The sequence below is a fragment of the Manacus candei genome, unplaced genomic scaffold (genome assembly GCF_025592945.1).
Source record: "Manacus candei isolate 608988 ecotype Guabito, Panama unplaced genomic scaffold, ASM2559294v1 h1tg000043l, whole genome shotgun sequence".
Lineage (NCBI taxonomy): Eukaryota > Metazoa > Chordata > Aves > Passeriformes > Pipridae > Manacus > Manacus candei.
In genome coordinates, this window is record NW_026138091.1 from 17,625,113 (window position 1) to 17,652,605 (window position 27,493).

Sequence of the window (27,493 nt, forward strand, 5' to 3'; positions counted from 1 at the left end):
GAAAGATGCTCAGTTAGACTAGGAAATGGGGGTTTTTTTGATCCTGTAAAACTTTTTAAAATTTCTTAAATGTTCATTTTCTTTATTAAATGTCACTAAACACTTCCAATTCAATGCATGCACAGATAGTAGCCTAGCAATGAGGGGTATTACTTAAGACATGAAAGGCTCAGGGTGACTACAGGTCTGCTACTTCTCCCTGACCCAAAAGTCTGCTCCAGCCATGAGAAAATCAACTCCAAGGTAGGGATATATTATGGCTTCATGTATTTGTATATTTTGTTTAAACTCCCTGCAAAAGAGCTGTGAAGCTGATTCCCCAGCATCACAGATAGAACAGTCACTAGCTCCATAGTAGTTTCTCTCACACCTAGCAGTCATATTCAGAAAGAAAAAATCTCAGAGCCAACACCTAAATAAGACAGAAGAGACTCCTGAGTTTGCTGCTTAGCTCCCAAGAGAGTTTCATGACCACAATGCTGCTGCCTATTATACCTCTCACTCTTTTGCATCTCAGTAAAAGCCCTGTTCAAGCACTTAGGTTCTTGCAAGCACCTTAGTATATAGTGAATGAGTATTTTCCAGCTAAAAAATTGTTTCATTGAAGAATTCCCAGTCAGCTGCATTCCCAAGTGTTCTGCATTAATCTTTAAGGGCACAGACACAGAGAAGAGCTGAGAAGATCTAAGATGGTAACTAAGTGGAATACAGGATTTCTCATTAATGGGGAAAAAATACTTACTATTTGTTTACCAATTAAATTGGGGTAAAAAATGCAGTGATTTTATTACTTTCCTTAGAAATTATTGACAGCAGTGAGGAATTCTTTCCTTTAAAAAAATATATTCCCCTGACACATTAGATTTTCTGTAAAATCAACTCGTGGCCTCCCATAAAGTAGCTCTCTTTTTTTTGGTAAACCCTTATTTCTTATAACTTCTGTGATACCAACAAATTTAATACATATAACATATACAAATATAAAAGACTAGATATTTCTGCAAAAACATGCATGAAAATGAGAGGTGGGAAATTTCTCGATTAGAACCTCTTTGCCAAAATTAACTCTTTTGTTAGTAAGATTCTCTGTTTGTGTTAGAAACACTGCAACATTCCTATCACTTGCTACCCTGAAAGTTCATTGCAATGAATGCCAACTATTATGCCAATGAAGTCCAAAGTGACTATGTAATTCTCTTCATATTTTGTTGAAATACAATACTGACACAAGGTAGGTGTCTAACAGGCAAACTCTCCATGTGCACTAAAATAAATGAATATTGAAGGCTTAAGATATAAATTTCTTTTTTGGAAAGACTTGGCCTTGAAATACGTGAGAATTGTGGAGATGTCTGAAAACTTGAAACAAGATAAATCCTTCTAAAATGGACTGCAATGACACTTACTGCCTCTTCTGCTTTAACAGTGCAATTTCAAATAATCTTGTGCATGCTTTCACTAAGGATTTTTGCATATATGCAAACATGAAGCAATTTATTATATCATTACGGTATTACATCATTTTGGCTGATTGCAAATCTTTAGAAATTATCTAAAAATATGGTGAGGTTACTCCCCCAATGCAGGACATGAAAAACAAATTAGGTATTAACTTAGCCTGTGGCCATCTTTTATTCTTTTTTTCTGTAGTAACATGACATGGCTCACCACATGTGAGACCATGAATTTGCATTTTAGAACAAAAATTATAAACAATAATAATCTTATAATATCCTGATGCAAGTCAGTAGGGAATACTATTAGTTCATTTAAGCTGTACTTCTAATTGTGATGCAAAATTGACCAAAGATATATAAAAAAAGTACATTTAGGTCACATGAAATATTTGTAAAAGTTTCAAAAAAATCACACAAAAAATATCAATAGGACATTTGGAGAAGAGCTTCTGTGCTCTCCAAGTTGTCTTTATTTCCATCAGTTTTATACATCTCTAATAAAATAATTAACCTGTAAATTAGCTTCCCCAGAAAGAGCACTTGACTGTACCTTGAGAGCATCATGGCTACAACGTTATTACCACCTTGAATACATACGGCAATAAAATTTCAAGGAAGTCAGTTTTCTTCCTTTTTTTCCCCAAATTTTGCCTAATATTATCAAAGGAAAGAGGTAGACTCTTATCTTATGCTAAATTGCAGTACATCTTCTCTCCTTAGGTGAGAAGTTACAGTATAAAGCTCTATGAGGAGTGGCTGAGTTTGCTTGGTCTGCTCACCCTGGGGAAGAGAAGACTGAGGGGAGACCTCATTGCAGTCACAACTTCCTCAGGAGGGGAAGAGGAGGGGCAGGCACTGATCTCTTCTCTGTGGTGACCAGGGACAGGACTCAAAGGAATGGCCTGAAGTTGTGTCAGGGGAGGTTTAGGTTGGATATTAGAAAAAGGATCTTCACCCAGAAGGTGGCTGGGTGCTGGAACAGGCTCCCCAGGGAAGGGGTCATAGCAGTACCCTTGGGCACATGGTGTGACTCTTGGGGTGGTCCTGTGCAGGGCCAGGAGCTGGACTTGATCATCCTTGTGGGTCCCTTCCAACTCAGCATATTCTGTGACTTTGAGATTGTCCTGTCCTGCAACTCCTCTGAGTCCAAACTCCAGTTTCTTGTGTGCCCTAATCTCTGCACAGCTCTTGCCTAATGATCATGAAGATGATGATTTCTGGGTTATCCTCATGGATCTGACAGTGTACGCCCAGAGGCAGTGAAGATTCATGCCTGCCCTCAAAGTCTGCATCCTCTCCTGTGGCAGCTGTGCTCCTTCAGTCAATCATAATGTCACTATTTTGGCAAATTTCCGAGTATTTCCTTCCCCTGCTGCCGCTTTCAATTTTTGTGAATTTGCTCCAGGGACAAAGAAGGCTACAAGAGCATGAATTTGAGTGGAGGATAATACAACTGCATTGACATCTCCAAGTGTTTGGCTCTTTTATTTTTTTACTTGCTCCATCTGTAGTCTTCAAATCTCAGAGGACACACCTTCTGAGCAGCATAGGGGATAGATGGTGTCATATCCCACATTCTTCTGTGCCACTCATGGCGTAGCATACATTTATAGCATTTCTTGTTGGAAAGCTAGCAGATATGGACCAATTCCAGGCACAAGAATGTGCTGACTTCTCGGAAAAAAACTACATGCATAAATCTGAGAGAGAAAGGTAAAAAATATCTTTTATTACAGATACACAGATAAAGGCATTTGAAACTTAAACTATTACTAGAAGTGTTTAAATAATTACTAAAATAATTACTTTTAAGCTTTATTGCCATGCATGCCACATGACCTAGAATTCAAGACTTTAAGAAAAGCAAGCAAACAAAACTGGACATTCTGTGAGCAGCAAAACTGCTTATGTTGGTTGCTTGTACATAAGTTATATTCACCAACTGAAGCTTTTTTCATGGTTAGGGTACTCATTGCTTTTGAGTGCAGATTTTCTTGAGTCTAATAGGTGGAAGGTTCATATTACAACCTTCTCAGTGAAAGGGAGAAACCAACCCAAAACTACTAGGGGTAGCACAGCATCTGATGAGTACACAATTCTTCTCTAAAAGAATGTGGGGTTTATTTTCAGTTAGGTCGAAATTAGTCAATAAATTCAATAGAGACAGGGCAGAGTGAAAGGACAGATAAAGAAATGTGCACAGAAACATATGGATTGTTCATATAAGCTTTATTTCTTTAGGAAGTCAGGATAAAACATTTCAGTGATTAACATATAAACAGCAATTGCTCATATCCTGCAGACTTTCAGGAAATAACTGAAATCTGCAAGCAAATTTAACTGAATCTGTAGCAGATACAATTAACTAAAAGATGGAGATATTATTGACTGAGTCTGTACACAAAGTCAAGCTGAAAGATAAATGGCAGTTCCATTTTCCTGTTGATGGTTACAGCAAATTAATTATCTGGGGTCATGGATTTGCTTCCAGAAATAGGAATGTGAATCTCAGAATCTGGAAGAGTTTGTAATAAGCAGAAAAGGAAAGTGATTTCTCAGATAGATTATCAGCCAGACACGCTTTTCTGGGCCAAATTTGCCCATTTGAGGATCATATAATGGAAGTGTGAAGTTTCTGCATAGTGCTGTGCTAGACAAGGGTAACATTATGTACTTGATACTCTGACCCAGCTTTTTCCTAGGATCCAGCTTTGGATGGAGTTTCCGATTACATAAAGTTGATTGCCCAGAAAAAATACTATCATGCTGTAACCCTTAGATGGTGCTCAGTCCCAAGACAATTCAGTAATTTAACTAAAGTCCTCCAACAGCCATGGTGTGTAGTACAGCAGGAATGATTGTTATTTCCTGCAGAGGGAGAGCGATGCTGTGGGTGATGCCCCTGCAGCATCAGAAGGGGTAGAATTTGGAAGATGGTGGGGTCCATGACATCTGGGAGGGACAGCTGGACTGTGAAACTGGGAGGACTGAAAAGAATGGAAAAACAGCCAAAATAGGAGAAAAATAGCAGGCAATAAACAGGAAGTGAGGAGGAATTACAATAAAATAGTTGAAAGCATGTGAGATCAGCAAGCCTGACACTGACACTGGCAGACAAAACTGCTAGGAATGCTGCGATCCACAACACGTGCTCACAGCAGTGTACCGTGGTGAATGGATTCTGGCCCACCAGACAGGACTGCTCTAGTGCAGCAGAAGCAGGTGCCAAAGAAAAGCAAACTGCTCAGTTTCTAGTAGTTTAGGAGCTACCCAGGCTTGCAGTTGTATGTAGGCTCTGCTGCACCCCGGTGGATGCCACTTAGCTGTCACTCTGTCTCGCAGTTCTTCTGTGACAGCAGTTTAGCCCTCAGAAACATCACAATCTGTGTGTACCATGGGCAGTGAGGCTCCCTTATGAGAAACCAAAGCACAGGAACCTACCAGCAGTAGCTGAAACCTGGAATATCAATCTAGGAATGGGCTAGGTAGGTCTTTTCTGATTTTTTTCAAATCAAAGCATTTCAAACAGGTCCTCCTTGAAAACAAAGAAACAAAACATGAGGACTGTAGGTCCAGTAACTCTGTATTAGACAAGAGTTAAAAATCAGAGTACTGAAGTAAATACGTAACTGGGATGGTCCCAAATGGTTACAGAAAGCTCCAACAATCATACAGCTTAGAAGACAGAATGGATTAGGAAGGAACAAGGAAAGGGAGGGACCAAGAGATAGATAGCAGGTGAAATGCAATGATGGAAATGATGGAGTTAGACATGTCAAACAACCCCACACGTGGGAAGATACTGAAGAAATTAGAATAATGAAAAAGGACATTACAGAGATCTGGAATGGGTAAGAGCAGAAGCAAGGGAGAAAATTTGAAAGTCTTAACCCCACCTCAGAAGTGTATATCAGCACATAAATCCATGTTTTTAATCAGGTTTTTTCCTGTCAGCTGAAAACTAATGAAACCTATGCAAGCAATTAGCTTTAGGTAGATCACATGGCAACTATAATATTCCTTTATGCCATCGCTCTGCCACAGTGATGAAACATGATTTATGTGAAACATTTGCTGGAGAAATGCCATCAACATTAATAACATTATATTAACAGGAGAAAACAGCAGCTCCTGTGGCTTCCATTCCTTTCCTGTGCTAAGCAGCTCTGTTGATGCACAGAAGTTTTTTGAGCAATGTTGACTGTAATTCACAAATTGAATTTCTTTTTACCTTGAGTTCACAGTTGGCATTTAGTTCCTTTTCACTATATTTGCATTCCAATAAACAGTCACTAATACATGTTTCCTTATCAGGAGCTGTTCTAGTGAGGCTGTTCTAAAAGCTGAGTTAATCAATGGAGTTAATTCTTTGCATTTATACACAACAGGAAGTTTCCCATTGTAAAAACAGTTTCTTTTTTATGGTCTGAGTGGCTTATCACTTCTTAAATGTCAGTTTAAACTCAGTGCCATTGGTCATGATAAGCACCATTTACACAAGCAATCCCACTGAAGTTGGGGTGGCTACTCATTTCACTATAGGAGTTAACATTCGCAGAAATGAAAAATGTAAGTTTCTCCATTTGTCAAAAAAAATACTGAAGAGGACTACAGATAATTAAATAAGTTCCTATTTTCTTTTAAATAAATACTGAACAAAGTTGAATTGTATTTTCATTTCTATTCTACTGCATAATCCCATCCCCTTTTGTACAGCACTACAATGAACAGTTTCTGAAGCAGGTCTCTATTTTAATAAAACTCACATTCCAGTAAACCACAAAACATACATTGAAGACAGTAGCCAGCCCCACTAGTACTTTGTCATTCTGTTGGCACACCTGAGTTTCATTTTACCTTTTTACCAATATAGACAGGGCACATGCCATTGCTAATGGGAATGACTGAGACACAGCCCCAAAAGCTATGTTTCTTGGGTTGCTTGGTCTAGACACAACCCACAGAAACCAGATGAAAATACCTATGCACAGTAGCCCCCAATGAGAATTTTGCTGGCTATTCCCAAGCTTGCAAAGATGACGATGTGTCAAACACAGCCTTGCAAACTGCAGCACAGTATAAGTCACACGGTCCCAATGTCTGTGTTGTCTTGGGATTTTGGTCATGAAGCAAATGCTAAGGACTGTATTTTAGTTGTAGTTCTAACAGTGGTATCTTTGTGTACAATATGGTTCTCTTAAACTTCTGCTCCATGAAATCTACTCCCAAACATGTCTATGGCTTTTTTTTCTTTAGAAAACATTAAACCCCTGACTTAGCGTAAAAGAAAGTGACCCCATCAATTCAGATCTCCCCTAAATTCACCTAGTTTTTTTCCTAATGAGTATAGGATGTCAGTACTTTGCATGGGCTAAGCTCTCTTGCTGCATCAAACCCTTTCACTTCAATAAAAGTGCAAGTGTGGGAAAAATTCCTCTTCTAAATTTAGAAAGATGGCATAATTCAGGGAACAAAGAAACAAAGAATTTATTCAGCGTGCTGGGTCCTTCTCCCACCAAGTTTTTCGGGGAGAAAAGACCCCGTGAGCGTACAACTTATACAGTTTATAGTTTTCAAAAATCCCACCCTTCTCATATAAGTTTCAATGTATTCTTTTTTACCTAAAAAGGTTTCTTTTCTCTGAAAAGGGGCTTTTCCTTTTCCCAATTGGCTGCAAGCCATTTCCTGTCAAAGGTGATGGATCTTCCTTTGTTCTTAGCCCAAAGAGAAAAGGAACCTCGTGTACAAAATGGCCTTAAAAGATTTGATTTTTAAGAATTTTCTCATTTCCCTTATCCCACCGAAAGAGACCCTGATACCCAAGTTCAGCTCTTGGAACTTGGTTTCTTACAACTTCACGATACGCCTATTTATTAAAAAAAACATATTTTTATTTCTCATACAGGTATTTATCTTCCCAGGAATGGTAAGTATTGTCTTCTACATAGCATAATCAGGCCAAGCAATTTTTCACACAAAACTTCAAAAATACTGTCATTCCTAGTCCATTGTGTCAGAAGCTGTACACCAAAGTGAGCTGTATAAGCAATCATATACAGATTATTTCAACTAAGGCTAATTGAGCTTAATGACCATATAAAATCTGTTCATTTGTATATATTGAACTGGTTGATATTTCTGGTTTGGCAGTACAGACTACATGGCTAATGATGGAGTGAGCATGGAAAGTGACCACTTTGGCACAGCACTTTTTTCGCAAAGTTGAGAAGTTATTGTTATACCTTTTCCCCCCTCCATCTTTAATGACAGAAGAATTAAAAATGTTTAGCTATACCCTATGTATTCAACACATTGCTACCATGAGTCCACATACAGACTACATACAAAATTTATGGTTCAATTTCCAAAATTCAGTCATCTTCAGCTAACTACTCACGATGTATGAACTTAACACATGATAAAATAATGTCATTTTCCCTTGGTCTTGACCCTCAAAAACATCCCATTAAAGTTTTTTACTCAGATATGGCTGAAACATCCACTTTCTCTCCTTGCTCAGATGTGTATGGTGCAGATGAGAACATGAAGAGAAAACAAAAAGTGTGGTGGAAAACAAGCCTGATCTGCTACAACAGTTCTTATGCTCCTTTACCTACACCTGACATCATGCGAGCCCCAAAAATTCCTCTCCTCAGTCAAAACCCAATCTGGATTAATACACCAGTCCATGATTAGAGCAATAAATATCAGCAATAAAAGAGTGATGAAAAAACTACTTGGGAGATAGAAGTTGCGTGAAAAACCTCAGCTACAAACACTTAAATTACTGCAAGAAGTGTTTTAACTGGATTGCAATAAATGCTACCAGCTAATTATTTTTTTGCACTCTGAACAGCAACACTAAAGCCCACGCTAAATTTCTGCTGTTGTAAGGTGGTCACTGCCTGTGACCTGTGCTGAACTGAGCAGCTCTTTTACCTTAGGCCACTCGTGAGAAGACACAGATTGGAGCGATTGCATTAGTTTTGACATTTCTTATGCTTTTTATGCACTACTGCCGGCTGCCAGCATTTAAAACAACAACTTATAAACAAACAAAAGCCCCAAGTCTGGTCAAGAAGCTGCAAGTTTTCCCTTTCCATTCTCCTGACTTGCAGCAGCGCTGCAAGAATCCCGCGGCCCCTGCAGGGCCGGAACGCCCGCAAGGACCGCGGGAATGCCCCCAGGGCGGCGGACCGGCCGGGAGGACGCGGCATGGCGGGACACGCCGCCTCCCCGCACACACACTACACTTCCCGTGAGGCCGCGGGCCGGCGCGCCGGCCGCGCCGTGCGTCAGTGCCGCGGGCAGCCAATCGCGGCGCGGCGGCTGCGAGCGCCGTCCGCCGCCAATGTTGTTTTCGCTGAGTCGAGGCGCGGGTGTTGTTGGCGGCGGCGCCATATTGGAAGGGACGAGCCCCCGCTCTCGATCAGCCCCTGGGCGCGGGCCCGGCCGCCGCCATGCTGTACCTGGAGGACTATCTGGAGAGTGAGTGTGTGCGCGGCGGGGACGCCGGGCGGCCGGGCACGGCAGGTGCGGGGAAGCCGGGGGGAGCCGCGGCGAGGAGGCGGCGCTCCCCCTCCCCCACGGCGGCGAGTGACTGACTGGCTCCCCCCCCCTCTCTCCCGCTCCCCCGTGTCCCCGCAGTGATCGAGCAGCTTCCCATGGATCTGCGCGACAGGTTCACCGAGATGCGCGAGATGGACCTGCAGGTGCAGAGTACGTGAGTCCCGCCCCCGCCGCCTCCGCCCGCCCCCTCCGCGCCCGCCCCGCTCCGCCCCGCGGGCTCTGGCCCCGCCGCCGCGCCCCCGCCGCAGGGCGGGAGGAACGGGAAGGCCGAGCGGGGAACGAAGGAGGCGAAGCGGTGCCGCTCCGGCCCGTGCCGGCGGAGCCACTCGCTCCCCGCCGCCGCCCCCCCGGATGCCCCGGGGCGGTGTTGCCCCCTGCCCGCTCCTCGCCCCGGCTCTCCGGCCGCTCTGGCACGGCTGGTGTCCCGGCTGTGCCGGGCGCTCTCGTTGTGTCCCGCAGGAGGCGGCGCTGCGGAGCCGCCGGGGCGCTGCGAGGGGCGGGGCGCGCGCCCCCGGCGCTGTCGCGACAGACCCGGGCCCGCCCCGACCCACGCCCGCCGCCGGGCCTCGGCGCAGGGAAGGTCTCGCTGGAGCGGAGCTCCTGGGCTTGTGCTGCTCGCTAAGGGATTTTCGGTGGCACGTCCCAAACTCTTTAGATTTTTGATCCCTAAGAGCAGTGATGGTGGTTTGGAACATGAGTTGTGTCCCGCTCCTTCAGCAGGCAGCGGCGTGCTGTCCCTGAAACTTTCCAGCCAGCTCCCTTAAAATAGCACATGTGAAAGTGCTCTTTGTTCTGCCTCTCGTGCCCTAGCTGACACATAACCAAATATACTTTATAAGTATACTTTAGGTTTTATACAAGTTACATTTTAGATGAATATATATTTAATATAATTACATCTTTCATATAAATATATACAATATAGTGTATATAAGTACATATATACATATAAAAACTATATTATTTATACTTCGGGTTTTCTGCAAATATATTTTAGGTTTCTTTTAGATCACTTTATATCTCTGCTTATATCCTGATGTAATACACTGCTTTATGCTGTTTTCAGGATGCACTGGCCTTTCATCCTTTCTAATGCAATCTCATCTGGGACTTAGATGTCCTTTAATATCTAATAAGCTGTTGTGGTCATTTAACAGACAGTTAATATGGTTATCTGTAACTGTGATCCAAAGGTCTTCGTTAATGAAGCTGTTATTGCACAAGAGATGTGAGGAATCGTCCATATAGAAGGGTTAGGCTATTGTAAAGAGGAATGAGAGAAAGTGCAAAGTTTGAAATAACAAGGGAATGCTGTATAGGAATACACAATGCAGCACTAAGTGGGAACAGTTCTTGAAAACTGTAGTTTAACCTATAATATTTCAAAGTGCAGTCTTAGGCTTTTCCTTGGATATTTACTTTGGTAGACCCAGCAGGTCTGTTTAACAGACCCTGCTGACACACACAGAAGTGGCTATAGGATTTTTTAGTATGTTATGACCCAAGTGCTGTCTTGGGTTCAGTGCTTAAAGTTGTGGGAACAGTCATGGCTCATGGGAGAAAATCCCTCTAAAGTCACTATCACCAGAGAGCACCTGGAGAGGGGGTGAGCGGCTCACTGACTTAGGTAGTTTGGAATAAGTTCACAAGTTTTACTTTTGTTCCACAGAGAGGCAAAGAAGCTAGTAGGGTTTTCTTTAAGTGTGTTTCAGAATTGAGCCAGCTAGCATTGCCAAGGTTGCAGGAGTGTCATTTCCTCTTCTTTAACTGGAAATTACAAATAACACTCCATATTGTATTGCTGGAAATAGCAAATGACACTGAATACTGTATATTAGGACCAACTTTGGGCACACAGAAAAATTCTCTCAGACCTTGTTACTTCTGTTATTTTTACACAGTGAGTGACAGAGCATCCAAAGACATTTACAAAATTTCTGGAGTAGCATCTCTAACGTCAGTTGCCAAACTGCCCGGAGGTTGTTCTCATGCTGTGATACAGTGACTTGCTGTGAAGATTCAGGGTCTTGAAAGTACTTGAAAACAGTAGTTTGATGAGTGATGCTGTCCCAGAAATCCACATGAGTTGTAATTCAGAGACACCTGTGCTGCTCTGTTTTAGAGTCAGTGTTGACTTTATGTTCTGTCCTGTTTAGACCACTTGGACTCCTAATGGGGCAGGTGCTGCTGTTGTTGGAAGAAATAACGAACCAGATGTACCTTCTGTATGTTCTGATAAGACTGCTGTGGGAAAAGCAAAGGTCATCGGAGTTGTGACTTGACTCTTGAGCTTTAACTGAGCTCTACATGAAGCATAAAATATGTTTCTCTGTTTAAGGTCAAGTCATGGATTATCAGGCCTTTATAGTAAAACATAAAACTCTGGAAAAAAGCCTCTCTTCTAATAGATTTCCTGGTAACTCCCCTGAGAAATCTGATGTAAGAAATTAGTATCTCAGAATATAGTATCACAGTTGGATTAAAAAGGTTGGGAGGAAGAAAAGGTGGATGAACTTGAGTGTACCAGAGAGAACTTTTCATATAATTTGGTAGATCTCACCTTCACTTCCCTTTGCCGTTTCTGCCCTTTTAGGAGAAACCAAATTTCTGTGGAAGTTTTCCCTTATGCAGTTTCACACAGACTGATAACGTGTCCTCAATAAAAAGTGAAGAGGAAAGATTTTTTTTGTCATTTCTTGTCTATGGAGCTCTTAGAATAATTATCACCTAAGGTGTATGGGCTCTGGGATAGAAGGTAGAACACTTAGTTTGTTGGCTTTGTGGACCGAATTGTTGTCATTTGGTCAGAAGTCATTTTAGAAGCCTCCACATAAAGTGTGTGCTTCTTGATTGCTTTTCAGGCTTCTTAACTTTCTCCCTGGATAACATGGTGCAAGTGGAAAATGCTCATTGTACAGATTCTCCCATCTTTAGCCTGTGATACACCAAAACTGAATGCTTTGTTTGTCTGTGTCTAAACAAAGTTGATGTGAGCCTGTGTCACAACTGTTATGGCTTGGGATTAATGGTGAGAGTTGTTAGGTTCCTGTTGGGTTTTGTGCTGGATGTTCCCAGCATAGGGAAAATTGATGAATGTTTTTGATCATTTAGTATGAATGATTTTTGGTTATTTACATAAATAGTTTTAGCTGTGAATTTTCATAGGGTGAAAAGACCTTTGGCCTCTGTTGGGTTTTAAGAGTTAGTCATACTGTCATTCATGAGCTTCTTGAACTAGATAATTCACTTCCATTTTTTTTTTTTTTGGCAAGAGATGATGCCCATCATGTAATTCAGTTTTGATGGTGGTTTCTGGAAAGTTTTTTAGCTGTTTTACATCCAGAACCTGAAGTCTAGGTAGTTTGTGGGTTGTCACATTTAATTTGAAACTGCTGTCTGGGCAGCGTTGCTTAGAGTACTGTGAAAAAAAATCAGTATTGTCATCTACCCTGACACTAGCAAGGCTGTCAAAGCAGGTTTGACTGAGGCAGCTGTACGTTTTTGGAAATATGCAAGCTGTTGTGTGCACAACTGTTGAAGTAGTAAACTCAGTGGGAGAAACATGAAGGGAAAGGGAAGGGAATCCCTGTTACTGTCTAGATAAACAACAAAAAAAACCCCTTGTAGTTAACATTTTCCTTTCTAGAGATAGTTAATGTTAGAAAATTGGTGGTTTTATTTTTTCCCCTTATGATATTTCTAAACTTCATGTAAGTGAGAATCCTGTCCAGATAGTATTTCATCAGTGATTTACCCCTGTGGGGATGGGGGAATAACTTGTGCTTTGCCCTTACCCTTCCTAGCATACAATGGAGAGGGCCTTGATTTAAAGGCAGTGACTTTACTCTTCAGTTGCTCTACCTTTTTGAGGCACTAATTTTTTTCAATTATTTGGTTTTGTATTTGACTGTTTCTCTTAGGAGAATATTTTGTTTCCTGCTCAGTTTGTAACTGGCTAGAATGTTCCAAAGTCAGCAATCTAGAGCCCTGGGTGAGGAGTTTGGGTCGTGCTTTAAGTCACTACCACTGCTCTTAGGGACAAAAAACCTTTAGAACTTGGAGTCCTGCCTGTCCCATGCTGGAGAGCACAAGAACCTTGATGAGAATCCTACCAGAATGCAATTCTGCTTCTTGGAAATGAAGGTAAATAATTCCCTCCGCTGTCCACTGTCGCTTGGTTGTTTTGGTTTTTTCTTTTTTTTCCTCTCTAATAGTTTGCACCTCAGTCCTGTCAACTTTGTTTGAGAAAAAAATCTCCCATTATTTCCTAATGTTTATGTACATGAGAAGATAATATTTGTCTTAATCTTTTCCTATGCTACAGATGCAATGGATCAGCTTGAGCAGAGGGTAAATGAATTTTTTATGAACGCAAAGAAAAACAAACCTGAATGGAGAGAAGAACAAATGACATCAATCAAAAAAGTAAGGATATCACAGGAGTGGGTAACATTTTTCTTTTGCAAATTAAGATAACCTTAGGAAAAAGTAGCTTATGATAGATGGAGACTTAAGTGTTCAGAACTATGCCTTCCCTTGGGCTTTCATAGAGATGGATAGAACTACCTTGGAGGAGAAAAGTGACTGAAAGGTTTCTTTGATCAAGCATTTCTCTCAAGTTTTACCCAGTATTTGCTAGCAATTTAAAAAATATGATCCTGAAATGGTGAGGAAACCAGGTACTAAATTTTCAGCTCAGATTTTTTGTTTCTCCTTGTGTGACGTGAGGTTGTGTAAGTTAATTGGCTTTCTTTTAGAAGATAATTTTAAAGCTAGATTTAGCATTTCCTGTAATTCTACCTCTGTCCTTTTATATGTTATATACATGGTATATGTAGCTTGAGGGAGGGAGGAGTAAGAAGATGGATGTGTTCTATCTTTCAGTACTTGGGCCTTGGTGATGGTATTTTTTGCAGTGTAGTCCATCATTTGGTTGGGAGAAAATCCTCTGTATCTTACACTGGCTACTTCAGCCTCTTATTTGGTTGTTTACTTCTTTAATTAATGCAAATAGATTTCTGTATTTTAAAAAAGAAAAAGTCAAAGTTCTAACTTCCCTAGAGTAAATGAAAATTTGCTTTTGACTTTAGTTGAACCAAAATTTAAAGTAGTTTTCGTCTAAGCAAGATACTATTCACTGGAAATTGAGAATTAAAAGCAGTAAAATCTGTTTAAATCTAACATAAAAACATGTGAAAATATATTTTTTAAGAAAAAGTTTTGTCAGTGAATTTTCATTGGTTAGAGCAGATTTTTAAATTGGATTGCTTCATTCAAGTTACACTTATGAGTTATAGAAATTTATTTTAAAATAATTTAAGATATATACAACATTGTTTCTATTTAACTGCAGTGTTGGAAGGGCCTCCCTGCACAGTACTTTTCAGCATCTTTTTGAAGAGCAGTTGGATCTGCCGTGGTCCTAAAGATCTGTAGGAAGTAAAAGACATAATCTCATTTTGAGTCCATAACTTTATGCTGTGTAATATAAAATAAATCCAGGATTGTTTCTTTTCTTGTAACATTTCTTGCAGAAATATAAATATTACTGTAGGAGGAGGTGTCTCCATCCTGTAGTTTGCTTGTTCTAAGGCCCAGACAATAAATTGGTATATATTATATCTCTCATTTAAAATTTAGCTGATTGTTGTTTACAGTAAAGTTTCACAGGCTTTCTCAAAACTGACTTGGATTTCTCCTTTTAGCTTATATTTTGTGTTGGATAACAATAGCTTAAAATTAATAGTGGAAATTAATTTATTTATGTTCATAATTTAAAAAAAATTCTCTTTAACAGGATTATTATAAGGCTTTGGAAGATGCAGATGAAAAAGTGCAACTGGCTAATCAAATATATGATCTGGTAAGTGGACACAAGACTTGTGGTGAATTACCTAAATTTATGCCCTAAGGAGTTCTAAGAATTTTGATAAGCGTTACAACTGTGCTACCTGTACTTCTGTGTGATCTACATACAGGTATTTTGCTGGTGAAAGAAACATTTAATATTTTATTGACTTTTAAGAATTTTGTTATTTTGGTAATAAGCGTCACTTAAATACAAAACAAAGAAATAAGATTAGAAATTGTAAGGTTTTAATGCGTAGCTATGGCCTGTTTAGGAAACTGGTTGAAAGAGTCCTTCAGGATGCAGTCTTTAGGGCAAAGGAGTCCAGGAAGTCTGGACATTGTTCAGTAAGGAAATCCTAAATATACAGGAGCAGGCTGTCCCCATGTGCCAAAAACGAAGCCAGTGGGAAAGAATGCTTGCTGGGCTAAATAGAGAGCAATAGCTTTAACTCGGGGAAAGAAGAGAGTGTATCATCTTAGGAAGAAGGGGCAGGCAGCTTGGGAGGGCTGCGAGGATATTGTGAGTATATGCAGGGAGAAAATTAGAAGGGCCAAAGCCCAAGTAGAACTTAAAACTGGTTACTGCTACAAAAGACAATAAAAAATATTTTATAAATATATCAGCAACAAAAGGAGGGCTGAGGAAAATTTCCACCCTTTACTGGATGCAAGGTACTTAATGCCTTCTTTGCCTCAGTCTTTAGTAACAAGACCAGTTGTTCTCAGGGTAACCAGCCCCCTGACCTGGGGAGCAGAATGAAGTCCCCATAATCCAAGGGAATGGTCAGTGACCTGCTATGCCACTTAGACACACAAAAGTCTATAGCCCTGATGGGATCCACCCAAGGACACTGAGGGAGCTGGTGGAAGAACTCACTGAGCCACTTGCATTCATTTAGCAGAAGTTCCACATGATTGGAAATTAGCAAATGTAATGCACATCTACAAGTAGGGTCGGAAAAAGGATCCGGGAAAGTACAGGCCTGTCAGCCTGACTTCAGTGCTGGGGAAGGTCATGGAGCAGATTGTAAGGGTCTAATAAAGCTATCATGATCCCAACTATGGGGGCAAAAACTGGAATGATTTATTGAACATGCAAACGCTGTTTAAGGGTCTTGGGGGCTTAACATGCTAATGAGGAGGCAGGGTTATTCCAGACAGGGGTTTCCACAATCTATTAGCATTTCCAGTAACAGGGGTGACATAAGGGGAAAAATGGATTTACATTTTTCGGATCCAGTATTTACATTTGGGGGAAAAAGGATTTGATATTTCCAGTAAGCAAGATTATACTGGGGAAGGGTGGTCAGCTTTTCCTGAAATAAGGATTTACACAGGGAGGGAGAAAACAATGAGATATCTGATAGCATCATGCAAAGTCTCTCTACTTCCTGCTGGGGGAGATCAGGACAATCCACGTGAAGTGAATGTCAATGGATCTTGTCTGGTCTTTTAGATGATGGTTTTTTCCAGCCCCTGTGGCCCAAGGTTTCTTGTTTAATTCTAGCACTTCATTTTCTGTTGGACTGCAACAGCAGATCATCTTGAGCGCCATCCCGCAGCACGAGCTGGACAGCCAGGGGGATCTGGTCCAGACAGTATGGGTTTAGGAAAGGCAGGTCCTGCTTGAATGACCTGATCTCCTCGTTTGACAAAGTGACCTGATTGGCAGATGAGGGAAAGGCTGTCTGCCTGGACTTTAATAAACCCTTTAACGCTGTTTCCTACAACATTCTTCTGGGGAAACTGGCTGCTCCTGGCTTGGACAGGTGCACTATTGGCTGGGTAAAAAACTGGCTGGAAGGCCGGGCCCAGAGAATAGTGGCATGTGGGTTTTGAAGTTTAAGTATATTTACTTTGCATTTTCTTAGACCCTGCAAGTCACACTGCACTCAAATGTAGTAAACATAAAACAACTACTTTATTTTCACAGCAGCACCAAAAGTTTGTTCCAGAAGTCAGCTCTTATGTCCTCTCTTTTGGTTAGCTGGTAACTGAAAAACCTGTTCAGTTTTTAATAGAGACAGATATATTTTGCTGGATGGCTGCAGACATAGAAAGCATTTGCAACATAGTGTTTCTTTTCACGATAGTGAGTTCAGGGGGTTTTTTGTTAATTTTTAGTACCCAAGAGCACGTCATGATTTACTCAAATGCACAGGAATCTCTACACTTTTACTTAAGACTCAATTTCCCCAAAGCATCCCAACCTCTTCTAAAGCCCATGTCATGAACTGTTCTTTCTCTTCTCCTTCGTATTGACATATCCACAGCACCTCCAAGTCCTCTTCATCTTTTTTCTCGAAAGAGACACTTATGACAGTGTGTTGGATCACTGCCTACGCTATTTTGGTGTTACCACCAGTGTCTCTGCTGAGTGAGGGACATGGAGGTGACCAAGAAGATATGCTTCTGTGTGTTACTGTACATGCTTAATGGTGCATGGCATAAAATTGCTGGAAGGGAAATACTTAGCAAGTCTGAAATTAAGGATGTATATGTTCATGTTACAGAACTGGAGGCTATTTGTTGTTGGTTTGTTTAAAAAACAGGTGGACCGTCATTTGAGAAAATTGGACCAGGAACTCGCTAAATTTAAAATGGAACTTGAAGCAGATAATGCTGGAATCACAGAAATATTAGAGAGACGTAAGTATGCATGATTTTCTTTAAGAACTTGACACACTTTCTGTCAATTTGCAAAATTAAAATATCATACACTTGTTAGTGGCAGGCAGTATTCCCACTTGTTTTAAAACTGTTTTAACCCACTTTTCGTCAGTGATTCTCAAATTTTAGTTTCAACATCAATTTTTACCAGTGAAGTCAAAATACAACTGAGTAATTAAAATAACTTTTTCACACAACTGTTGCACTTGTGAATTGGTGACTGTATCTGACAGATGCAGAATTCTTTAAACCTGTTTTTAATGACTGGAGGTATTCAGAAAAGTACTTCAGTATAAGCCTGTCACCTACCCAGTTGCAAGTGTACTATTTCTTCCTTGAATTGATTGCCACCACACTGAGGAGGGTCTTTAGTTTATTTTAGTTCTAGGTGTGGAATATCAAATACAGTTAGATACTTATTTTTTTAAAGGGGTGAGAATGGATTGTTTTGTAATGGTGCAGTGAGGGAAGAGCATTTTAGGTAAGAAACCTGCATGTTGAACAAATATAGCAATGCTGGTGTTAAGAATGTGAACAAAAATGTAATGTGACAACTCTTTTGACCAACTTGGTGTAGAAGAGTCTGGCCTTTCTGTACGCATCAGCATTTAAACACCAAGTTTGGATGTGATTATGATATATTTCTGAGTTCATTTAATTACTGTGACTATGGAGGCAGTGGTTGTCCTCATAACCAAACACAGTGAAAAGTAACTTAAATCACTTGAGGATATTGGGAATAAATATTCTTTCTTGGAACTTTTTGTGGCTTTGGCATATGAGTTGGGAATTTTGGGATATTTTATTTGTAATTGCTATTACAAATAACAGGCACAAAGAAAAAACTGTAAATTGAATGCTTTTAATGAACTAGCAACTACATAAAATGATTAGTTTATTTTAGTTGAAATCCCAGCTGTTTATCTTCTGTTGAGCTATGTGTTTGGAGAGGTTGCTAGGTAGCATTTCAAGAACTCAGAATAGAAAAGCACCAAACTGCATGTGGCATCTTTAAGGTTTGTTTGTATTTGGGTTTTCTTTGTTTGTTTAAATAAAGCTAAAAGTAGAAGCCTGTAAATTTTTTCACTTTCAGAATAAATGCATATAGCTGAGGTTCCGCCAGAGGGCAGCCTTTGGGCGAGTTGATGATGTGGTTGAAGTTTGCTCAGCCAAAATAGCTCCTTATGCTTTGAACTTCTTCCAGAATAATTTTATTTAAGCTTTTGTAATACAGTTACGTATTACTCATATACTCATGTATTTCAGTGCTTTTTGAAAGCACTGAAAAAAGTAAAGAAATGTTGAAGCTACAGATACTGAAAAATGAATGTCACTTGCTTTCTTGAATAGTCTCCTATGTAGACATGAGTTAGTAGATATTGCAGCTACTTCAGATTTTTTTGCCAGAGATTGATGCACAAAGTGTTGTATATTGTGCTAATGGAAATTTATAGTCAAAAGTCTCTCCCATGCTGCAATTATTTAGCCTCATCCTATAAGAAATATTATTCCTAGATGTATACTTGCATTTGTGCCTCACCGACTTCATAGGTGGGTTTTTTCTTTGTATTAATTGCTCTTTTTATTTTAAGCATTAGGAAAATTTGGATAATGGTAGTGAAGCCCTTCCTGTTGAATCTTAAATCATCTGGAAATACATTGCTATTGCTTCCATTTTGACAAGATGGACTCAGTGGGACAAAATGTCTTGTTTACATAGTTGACCTGTTACATTTTTCAATTCATATTGGAGGAGATTGTCAGTAGTTTTGGTGCAGCCATCCTCCAATCATCACCAGCTTGTGTGCAACTCATTTGAATAAGTGGCATGTTGAGGGCAGTTTTGTTTGTTCTCCTTACTGACCTTGATTTTAACTTCTTGATTTCAATAGTTAAACACTAGCATTCACCAATTTTTAAAACTAATCTCACTGGCTCCTGGTTGTACTGTAGGAAGGGTTTCTACTATAGCAAAAATTCTTATGATTAAAATAAATATAACTGCATAGTGATTTGATTAATATTATAAAGATTCACTTAATATCTAAAAGTCAAAAGCATGGCAAGGACAACTCTGAAATTTTCCTAACCTTTTCACCCCTTCTTAGGGTCTCTGGAGCTGGATACACCATCACAGCCTGTGAATAACCATCACGCCCATTCTCATACTCCAGTAGAGAGTAAGTATTTGAGACTTTAAAAAAGTGGCCACTTTTTATGTTTCCTTTTTTTTTTTTTTTGAGTAGTGTTAGGAAAAAAATATTCTGAGGTTTTTTCCTTCCAGACATTTCAGGGGAAAATAAGGCATAATAAATGATAATAATGTCTGTTAAGAAGAAGTGCAAAAATGAAATAGTAAGTTTTTGCTAGTGGAAATTAGTTGAAAGTGCTGGTTTTTTAGTTTGACTTTCAAGCTGAATAGGTTTTACATTTAAGTTCCCTCCATTTGTTTCATTTAGAAAGGAAACACAATCCATCTTCTCACCACAGTACAACAGATCATGTTCCTGAAAAGAAGTTTAAATCTGAAGCTCTTCTATCTACCCTGACTTCAGATGCTTCTAAAGAAAATACACCAGGTAATCCTAATTGTCTTTCCTTTCATTAGTTTTAAATTAAAAGAAGAGAAACTTTTGAGTTAGTCTTTTGAAATCACAGAATGGGTACAGTTGGAAGGGACCCTAGTGGGTCATCTGGTTTAACCTACCTGCTCCAAATAGTGTTATCCCAGATCACATTGCACAGGATTGTGTCCAGACAGTTCAGAAATATCTCCAGTGAGGAAACTCTACAACCTCTCTGGGCAATCTGTTCCAGTGCTTGGACACCCACACAGTAAACAAGTGCATCCTTATACTCCAGTGGAACTTCCTGGGCATCAGTTTCTGCCTGTTGCCTCTTGTCGTATTGCTTGGCACCACCCAGAAGAACCTGGCTCCATCTTCTTGACACTCTTCCTTCAGATACTTATATACCTTGTTGAGGTCCCCTCTCAGTTGTCTCTTCTTGAGACTGAACAGGCCCAATTCTCTCAGCCTTTCCTCATAAGAGAGATTCTCCAGTCCCTTAATCATCTTCATAGCCCTCTGCTGGACCTGCTCCAGGAGCTCCTTGTCTCTTGTATTGAGGAGACCAGAACTGGGCACAGCACTCCCAATGTGGCCTCACCAGGGCTGAGCAGAGGGGCAGGATCACTTCCTTTGACCTGCTGGCAATGGTCTTCCTAAGAACCTTCCAGGTTCTTGGCCACAGGGGCACACTGTTGGCTCATGGACAGCTTGTTGTCTGCCAGGACCCCCAAGTCCTTCTCCACAGAGCTGCTTTCCAGCAGGTTGACCCCAGCCTGTACTGGTGCAGGGGATTATTCCTCCCCAGGCACAGGACCCTGCACTTCCCTCTGTTGAATTTCAGAAGGTTCTTCTCTGCTTCTCTCTCCAACCTGTCAAAGTCCTTTCAAAGGGCTGCACAGAACTCTAGGATATTGGCCACTCTGCCTGGCTTTGTGTCATCAGCGAACTTGCTAAAGAGGAATCTGCCTCCTCATCCAAGTCATGGATAAATAAGTTATACAGTACTGGGCCCAGTATTGAACCTTGGGGGACACCACTAATGATAGGCCTCCAACTAGACCCTGTGCCATCGATAATGACCCTCTGGGATCTGCCATTCAACCAGTTTTCAATCAGAGGCTCATACCCTTTCCTCTGGGATTTTCAGTCACTTGAAACATGAGATACTGTAGGCATTGTTACTCATCTGTGTTGTCCATGAAGCAGGTCAGTTTTGTTGTCATTCAACAGCTGTCTGTTGGCTGTTCCTTTTTATTTACACTGCTTCAAAGAAGATAACAGTATGATTTCATTCAGCCAGTAGTAGAAATATAAGAGATCAATGCATTACTGCTTTGGGAAAAAGAAATGCATGGAACAATTTCCAAAGTAAGGGAAAAGAATTTTCATATCTCTTTTTTTTTAAAGTGTTGGTCTGACGTGGCATTTGGCTACAATAAAATAAAAATTCTTTCATATATTGTTTATGTCAAAAGAGGCAAGAAGGCTGTTTGGTGAATAAAAAAACCCCCACAACTTTCTGCCCATTTTCAAAATTTAGGCGTTTCTTTTCTGAAAATAAAAGATTATGAGAGGTTATAGTACGTAAAGTAACTACTGTATGTTTTGGAATTTAGCAGTGTTCATCAGTTTTAAGTAGTCTCCCTCATACCTATTTCACTTTTCTTTTGAAGGATCTTCACATGAAGTTGCAAATAAAATGTAACTATGAGCAGCTGTCATTCTGTAGATGACCATGGAAATCTGTGTTGCATTAAAAGTGTGATTTGTAGTTTTTAGAATTAAGATCGGTAAAGTTTTACTTCAGAAACAGTATAGGTGTACAGTCAAATTCTTACTTTCTTGATGGTTAGTCAACATTGTTTCAGTATCAACAGATACAGCAGCTGCATCTTTTCTTTGATAGCTGAGTAGGATAGTGAGAGCTGTCTTTCTAAAAGGACTCCTTGCACATGAGCATAGAGAGGGAACAAACTTCTTTTTCTTTTCCCTTATACAAATACTGTCTATGTCAAATTACTTTTAAAACCTTTTTTCAAAATTATTAGACCGCTCTGATACGTTAACAGAGTTCCTACTCTTTCACTGGTTGTCATATATAACTCTTCTTAAAATGCAAAGGAATTTAGTTTCATTTTGAATTTCATAAATGTGTTCTATTCATCAAGGGTGTCGAAACAGTAATTCATCATCCTCTTCAAACAATGCATACAATACAAACTCTTCTCAACCATTGGCATCATATAACCTGGGCTCATTATCTTCAGGATCCGGGGCCGGTGCAATTACCATGGCAGCAGCTCAAGCAGTGCAAGCCACGGCACAGGTAATGTCAAAATGTTCTTGTCACTCTGCCATCTGCTATTGATTAAGAAGATGACTAGAGACTTTATTTTTTTTAAAATCTGAATTCCCATGATCACTTTCAGCTTTTGTTTATATGCCACAGTTTCATCCTATATAAATTGCCTAAAGGGACAGCTTGTTTTCTGGCTTTTCCTGGGGGATATTCTTACACATTTTACTGCTTACTCTACATCACTTTGTTAACAAGGTAACTAATGAACCTGTGCAAATAATTAGCAGTTAGCAGTTGTCTTATGTAAGAGCTTTACTGTGCAATCTGATACAATACCAGTATTCCTTTTAGATGAAGGAGGGAAGACGAACATCCAGTCTAAAAGCCAGCTATGAAGCATTTAAAAACAATGATTTTCAGCTTGGAAGAGAATTTTCATTGTCCAGGGATTCAGCTGGATATTCGTCATCAGCTCTGGCATCTACGTTAACACAGACATTAAGTTCATCAACCACAGATTCACGAAGTGGCAGAAAAAGCAAGTAGGTTTTCTTACTTGTTGACTGCAATTATAGCTTTTAAGGCAGCTAAGCTTTCTCTTAAAAGTCATGGACCATAATAGAAATACTTTGTATTTAATATCTGTGAGGGAGGATCAGTAGAAGACAGTTATTGCCTGCTGGACATTTTTTTTTCAGGGCTGTGTTCTTCAGTCCTCTCACTTTTTATTTAAGCAAACACACTCAAAGTTTGTAAATAAATGTGTTGATTTGCTTTTTCATCTGTGATACAGTCAAGGTTCTTCCCTCATTTTTTTGTGTTCTGGAGAGATTTGACCTAACAGCAAATGTTGGGAATTACCATGCAACAGTTTGTAGATGGTTTTGAAATAATCTGCAGATTTGCTTCATGCCAGATCACAAATAAAAGCAACACTTTCTGATGACTGATCATCTAGGTCAGGAAATGGACTGAATTTTATTTCTGATTAAAATGAAGTTTTAAAACATTTTAACCAACAGTGCCACAACTTGTACTTGAAATAATTTGTCTCAAAATGCCCATCCTTTTAAACTGACACGAGTTTTTTCTTCATACAAATTTATGTGTGTTCACAGCTCAGTTAATAATACTATTTTAGAAGGATTTTTAATCTATGCATAGATTTAGTGTCAGATCTCATCTATAAGCAAAAGCATAAAATTTTTATTCTGGCACCATTCCTATGGAGTGATTGGTGATGCTTGAGTGGAGGTTAACAGAGAATCAGTCATCTTCAAAACAGTTACCTGTTGTACATGACATATGACATTATTTATATGTAAATTCCTGTTTCATTTGTAATATAATTTTTATGGGGACTTGACACCAAGGCTGTTAATGGAAAATTTTGTGAAGAAAAGCATTCATTAAAGCCATTTGACAGTTTAGAGCTGTGAAATTCCATTGATCAGAACAATGTATTTTGCACTTGTAAGCTGGTACGACTTGTTTCCTTTTCCAAAGAGCATTCAGTGGGTCCATTCCAGTGCTTGCAGTAGTTGAATGAAATCTGTTAGCAAATGATACTTAGGGATTTACATACTGCAGTATTTCAGAGTTAACAAAGTACTTGTTTAGTGATTCTTTCACTTGGCAGGAAATAAATTTAAATCATGTATGCCATGTTTTCCTTTTTTGTTTTTCCTTTTCTCAGAAACAACAACAAATCCTCAAGTCAGCAGTCCTCGTCATCATCTTCTTCTTCCTCTCTATCATCATGTTCTTCTTCATCTGCACTAGCACAAGAACTGTCTCAGCAAACAGCAGTAATACCAGAGTCTGATTCTAATAGCCAGGTTGACTGGACCTATGATCCAAATGAGCCACGTTACTGCATTTGTAATCAGGTAAGGATAGCCTCCAGCCTGAAATACAACTAGAACTGCTGGTTTGATGTAATTGAACTTCCTTCTCTGGTTGCTAATTTTAAAACATTGTGGTTTTACCCTTGAAATTCTGATCTGTTTTTATTTACTTACTGGTGCTACAAATATTATCAACTCAGGCTAAAAGTGGTCAGTTTTCTAGTGATGTGACACACCTGGAGTGTTTAAAATCTGTTAGTGGAGACTTCAGAAATAATTAAATTAAAAATGGAAAGGGTTCACAGTGAATGTAGTTAAAATGTTCAGTTAGTAAGTTAAGTTGTTTTCTCCAACTTCCCCATAGAAAGCAAAAACCACCAAACAAACCAAACAAAAAAAAACCCACCAAACCCCAATATATCCCATAAACTTAAAAAAGCCCAAACAACCAAACAAAAACCTAATTTTAGATAAACCATCCGGAGAATGAATGACAACATGAGAAACTTACTTAAAATGCCTGTTCTTATTTCAAACACTTTTAAGAGAGTTGACTTTTTTTAGAGTTTGTAGATTTCTGTAATTCTCTTTAAAATATTTGATTGCTTCAAATAAAGTGCTTGAAATTGTCATGTATGCAAGGGAAATGGCAGACATCAATATAATCTTGAGAACTAGGCTGATAACATACTGAGCACTCTTGTTTTCATCAAAATGTACTTCATTCAGGCTTTGAGTGCTGACCTTTTTTATCCAACCTGAAATATGCAGATGCATCTTCTTTTGCACAAGCAGTCTTTGAAAATCAATTCACTATGAACGAGGTGGTGTTCGGATTGTGTAACAGAAGCTCCACACAGCCTCTTCACTTAAGAGTGAAGAGGATGCTTAAGAGAGATGACTCTCGTGAGTCCCTTCTAATATCCTTCCAGAATATTCTGTGATATCTGTGATACCTGTGAGAAGAAAAATCAAAATGTTGTTGCTGCTGTTAATGGACAGACTCCTTAAAGGAAAAAACTTGAATGTTAGCCCTTTGAAAATGTTAATTGCTTTTAGTTAATAATACAATTATTAAGAATGGAATTTTTTTTTTCTCACTAGGTGTCCTATGGTGAAATGGTAGGCTGTGATAACCAAGATGTAAGTAACAAAGTTCAAAGGGTTCATGAGAGGCTTGTGCATGTAATTGTTGTTTGCAGAAGTTACTTTTTTTTAGAGTTGTTTCTTGAATAGATTTTTTTAGAGTAAAGTGCATATGTTTTGAACCACCCTTCAGGAAACTTCTCATTTCTCCTCACAGTTCATGTTCTTTTAGAAACCTTCAGCCTTTACTGGGTTCAGAAAAGCCCTAGTTCAAAATGCCATTTATTTCTCTGAATGCTTAGCTGTGTTTAGCTAATAATAGTTGTCCTCTTCAAATAAAAAAAGTTTTAAAAGAGCAGTTGAATGTCATCATGTATTTACTGAGACACTACATTTAAACAGAAATGCATAAGATTACTTTTGTGTCACTTAGTATTGTCAAACTAAGTCTTTCAAAGCAAAACATAGTTATTTTGCTCTGTTATGTGAGTTCATATGAGTCCTAGAATTCTTATCACTCTCCTTAGTTTATTGAGTGTATGTTAGAGACTGAGATCTTCATCTCTTGTCATTTTTTCCTGTGATTTGTATGAAAAGCAGAATCTATGCTTTTTACTCGTGTTTCATTTTCATAGAATTGTATTTGTGATAGGCACTGTGAAAAAAAACAAAAAACAAACAAATCCCAAACCATCTCTTTAACTCTCTTTTTATAGTGTCCTATTGAGTGGTTCCACTATGGATGTGTTGGACTGACAGAAGCACCAAAAGGGAAATGGTACTGTCCACAGTGTACAGCTGCAATGAAGAGAAGAGGCAGTAGACATAAATAAGCTTTTTCATCTGGAAAACAAATTGTGTACTAAAGGTTTTATAGAGGTCTTAGGAGCAGAGGGGGAACTCTCAGAACACCTCCTTGCAACCACTGAAGAGTTAACATGGCAGTCATAGAATGGTTGGGACTTAATGGAAAGGACCGTAAAGATCACCTAATTCCAGCCCCCAGTCGTAAGATCATGAATATTGGTTTTGCTAGTTGTGTTTTAACATTCTAAGTAAATTATTTACGCACCTTGATGTGCTACAGATAATATTCCAGTGAGCCTTGGATTATTCCAGTGGCCAACATATGCAGAGATTTGTACTATCAAACCATTTTCTCTAAGCACTGGGCATTCTACAATTATTTAATCTTCAAAGAATTCCGATAAGTCAAGGTTTTAAATGTATGTTTTATATACAAGAGATATATTCTGCTGCATGTACTGTACTCAAGAGCTGTTACGTAACACTATGTATATAAATGGTGCAAAAAGTCAGTGCTTCTGAAAAGAAAAAAAGAGACAATGTTTTTAAAATGCCTTTATAGCTTTGGTTCTTTATGAAACTTAATTCAGCAGGCTGAAGAAAATGGTTCTTGTATACAGCGGGCTGTTGTCCTTTAGGGTACTCAAGTATGTAAAAACAAAAAAAATGCTGTAGAATAAAACAAACTTGTGCCATTAGTCTTTATATGTTTCTGCTCCAGAGAAGGTGGGGGCCATAAGAGGAAAAAAAGGTGTTAAAGTGACAATAAATTTTTATACCAAATGTGTTTATTTTTTTGTGCAAGTAATCCTTTAAATTTGAATTGTATTAGGTGTAAAATAAAACAACCTCAACTCCTCAAATTAATGTTTTCTGTACATTTGTCAGAAAAAAAGTCTGTTTCCGAAATGGTTTCACTAACAAATTTCCTTTTATTGTTTTTCTGTGGCTGTTTCATGCAGCAGCACTGAACAGAAACAGGGTTTTTACTTCTATTTTCTAATTCCTCCTTCTTTCTGCTGTTAAAAAAAGTACACTTTCCCTTTAGATTAAAGATTTTACTTCAGGCTGGAAGAGTGTGGCCTTCATGTAGTAGCTTTCCAGACCTGTGAAGAGGAGGAGAAGAGAGGGAGAGAAGCAGTGTTACATTGCATGACCATGCAAATACTGTCAAGGGAATAAAAACAGACAGGCCCATTAGTAATAGGAGTATGTGCAAAGAATGAAACCAGGATTCTGTCACAGCATTTTTTTTTAATGAAAGAAATAGGCATTTAAAGTCTATGAACTGGGGAAAAGTAGATGTGTAAGAAGGGAAACGATTATGGATGATAAATA

General features: G+C 39.2%; 1 protein-coding gene and 1 long non-coding RNA gene across 4 annotated transcripts in view; one reads left to right on the forward strand and one right to left on the reverse strand.

Moving 5' to 3' along the window:
* LOC127474598 (uncharacterized) overlaps window positions 1-27,493 on the reverse strand; it is a 702,069-nt gene that overhangs the window by 653,955 nt on the left and 20,621 nt on the right. The gene's annotated exons all lie outside the window — the stretch shown is intronic.
* Window positions 8,806-27,018, forward strand: ING3 (inhibitor of growth family member 3). 3 transcript variants are annotated; one of them, XM_051795550.1, is made up of 12 exons: window positions 8,806-8,945; window positions 9,105-9,176; window positions 13,351-13,451; window positions 14,824-14,889; window positions 17,429-17,525; window positions 19,655-19,726; window positions 20,006-20,125; window positions 22,285-22,442; window positions 22,767-22,957; window positions 24,112-24,304; window positions 25,367-25,405; window positions 26,065-27,018. In XM_051795550.1, exons 1-12 carry the CDS (start codon window positions 8,918-8,920, stop codon window positions 26,179-26,181), a joined length of 1,254 nt encoding a protein of 417 aa, XP_051651510.1. In that variant the 5' UTR covers window positions 8,806-8,917; the 3' UTR covers window positions 26,182-27,018. The 3 variants fall into 3 exon arrangements, with proteins under 3 accessions (XP_051651510.1, XP_051651511.1, XP_051651512.1); XM_051795551.1 differs by having other exon boundaries at window positions 22,384-22,442; XM_051795552.1 differs by lacking the exons at window positions 8,806-8,945; window positions 9,105-9,176 and adding an exon at window positions 9,947-13,169.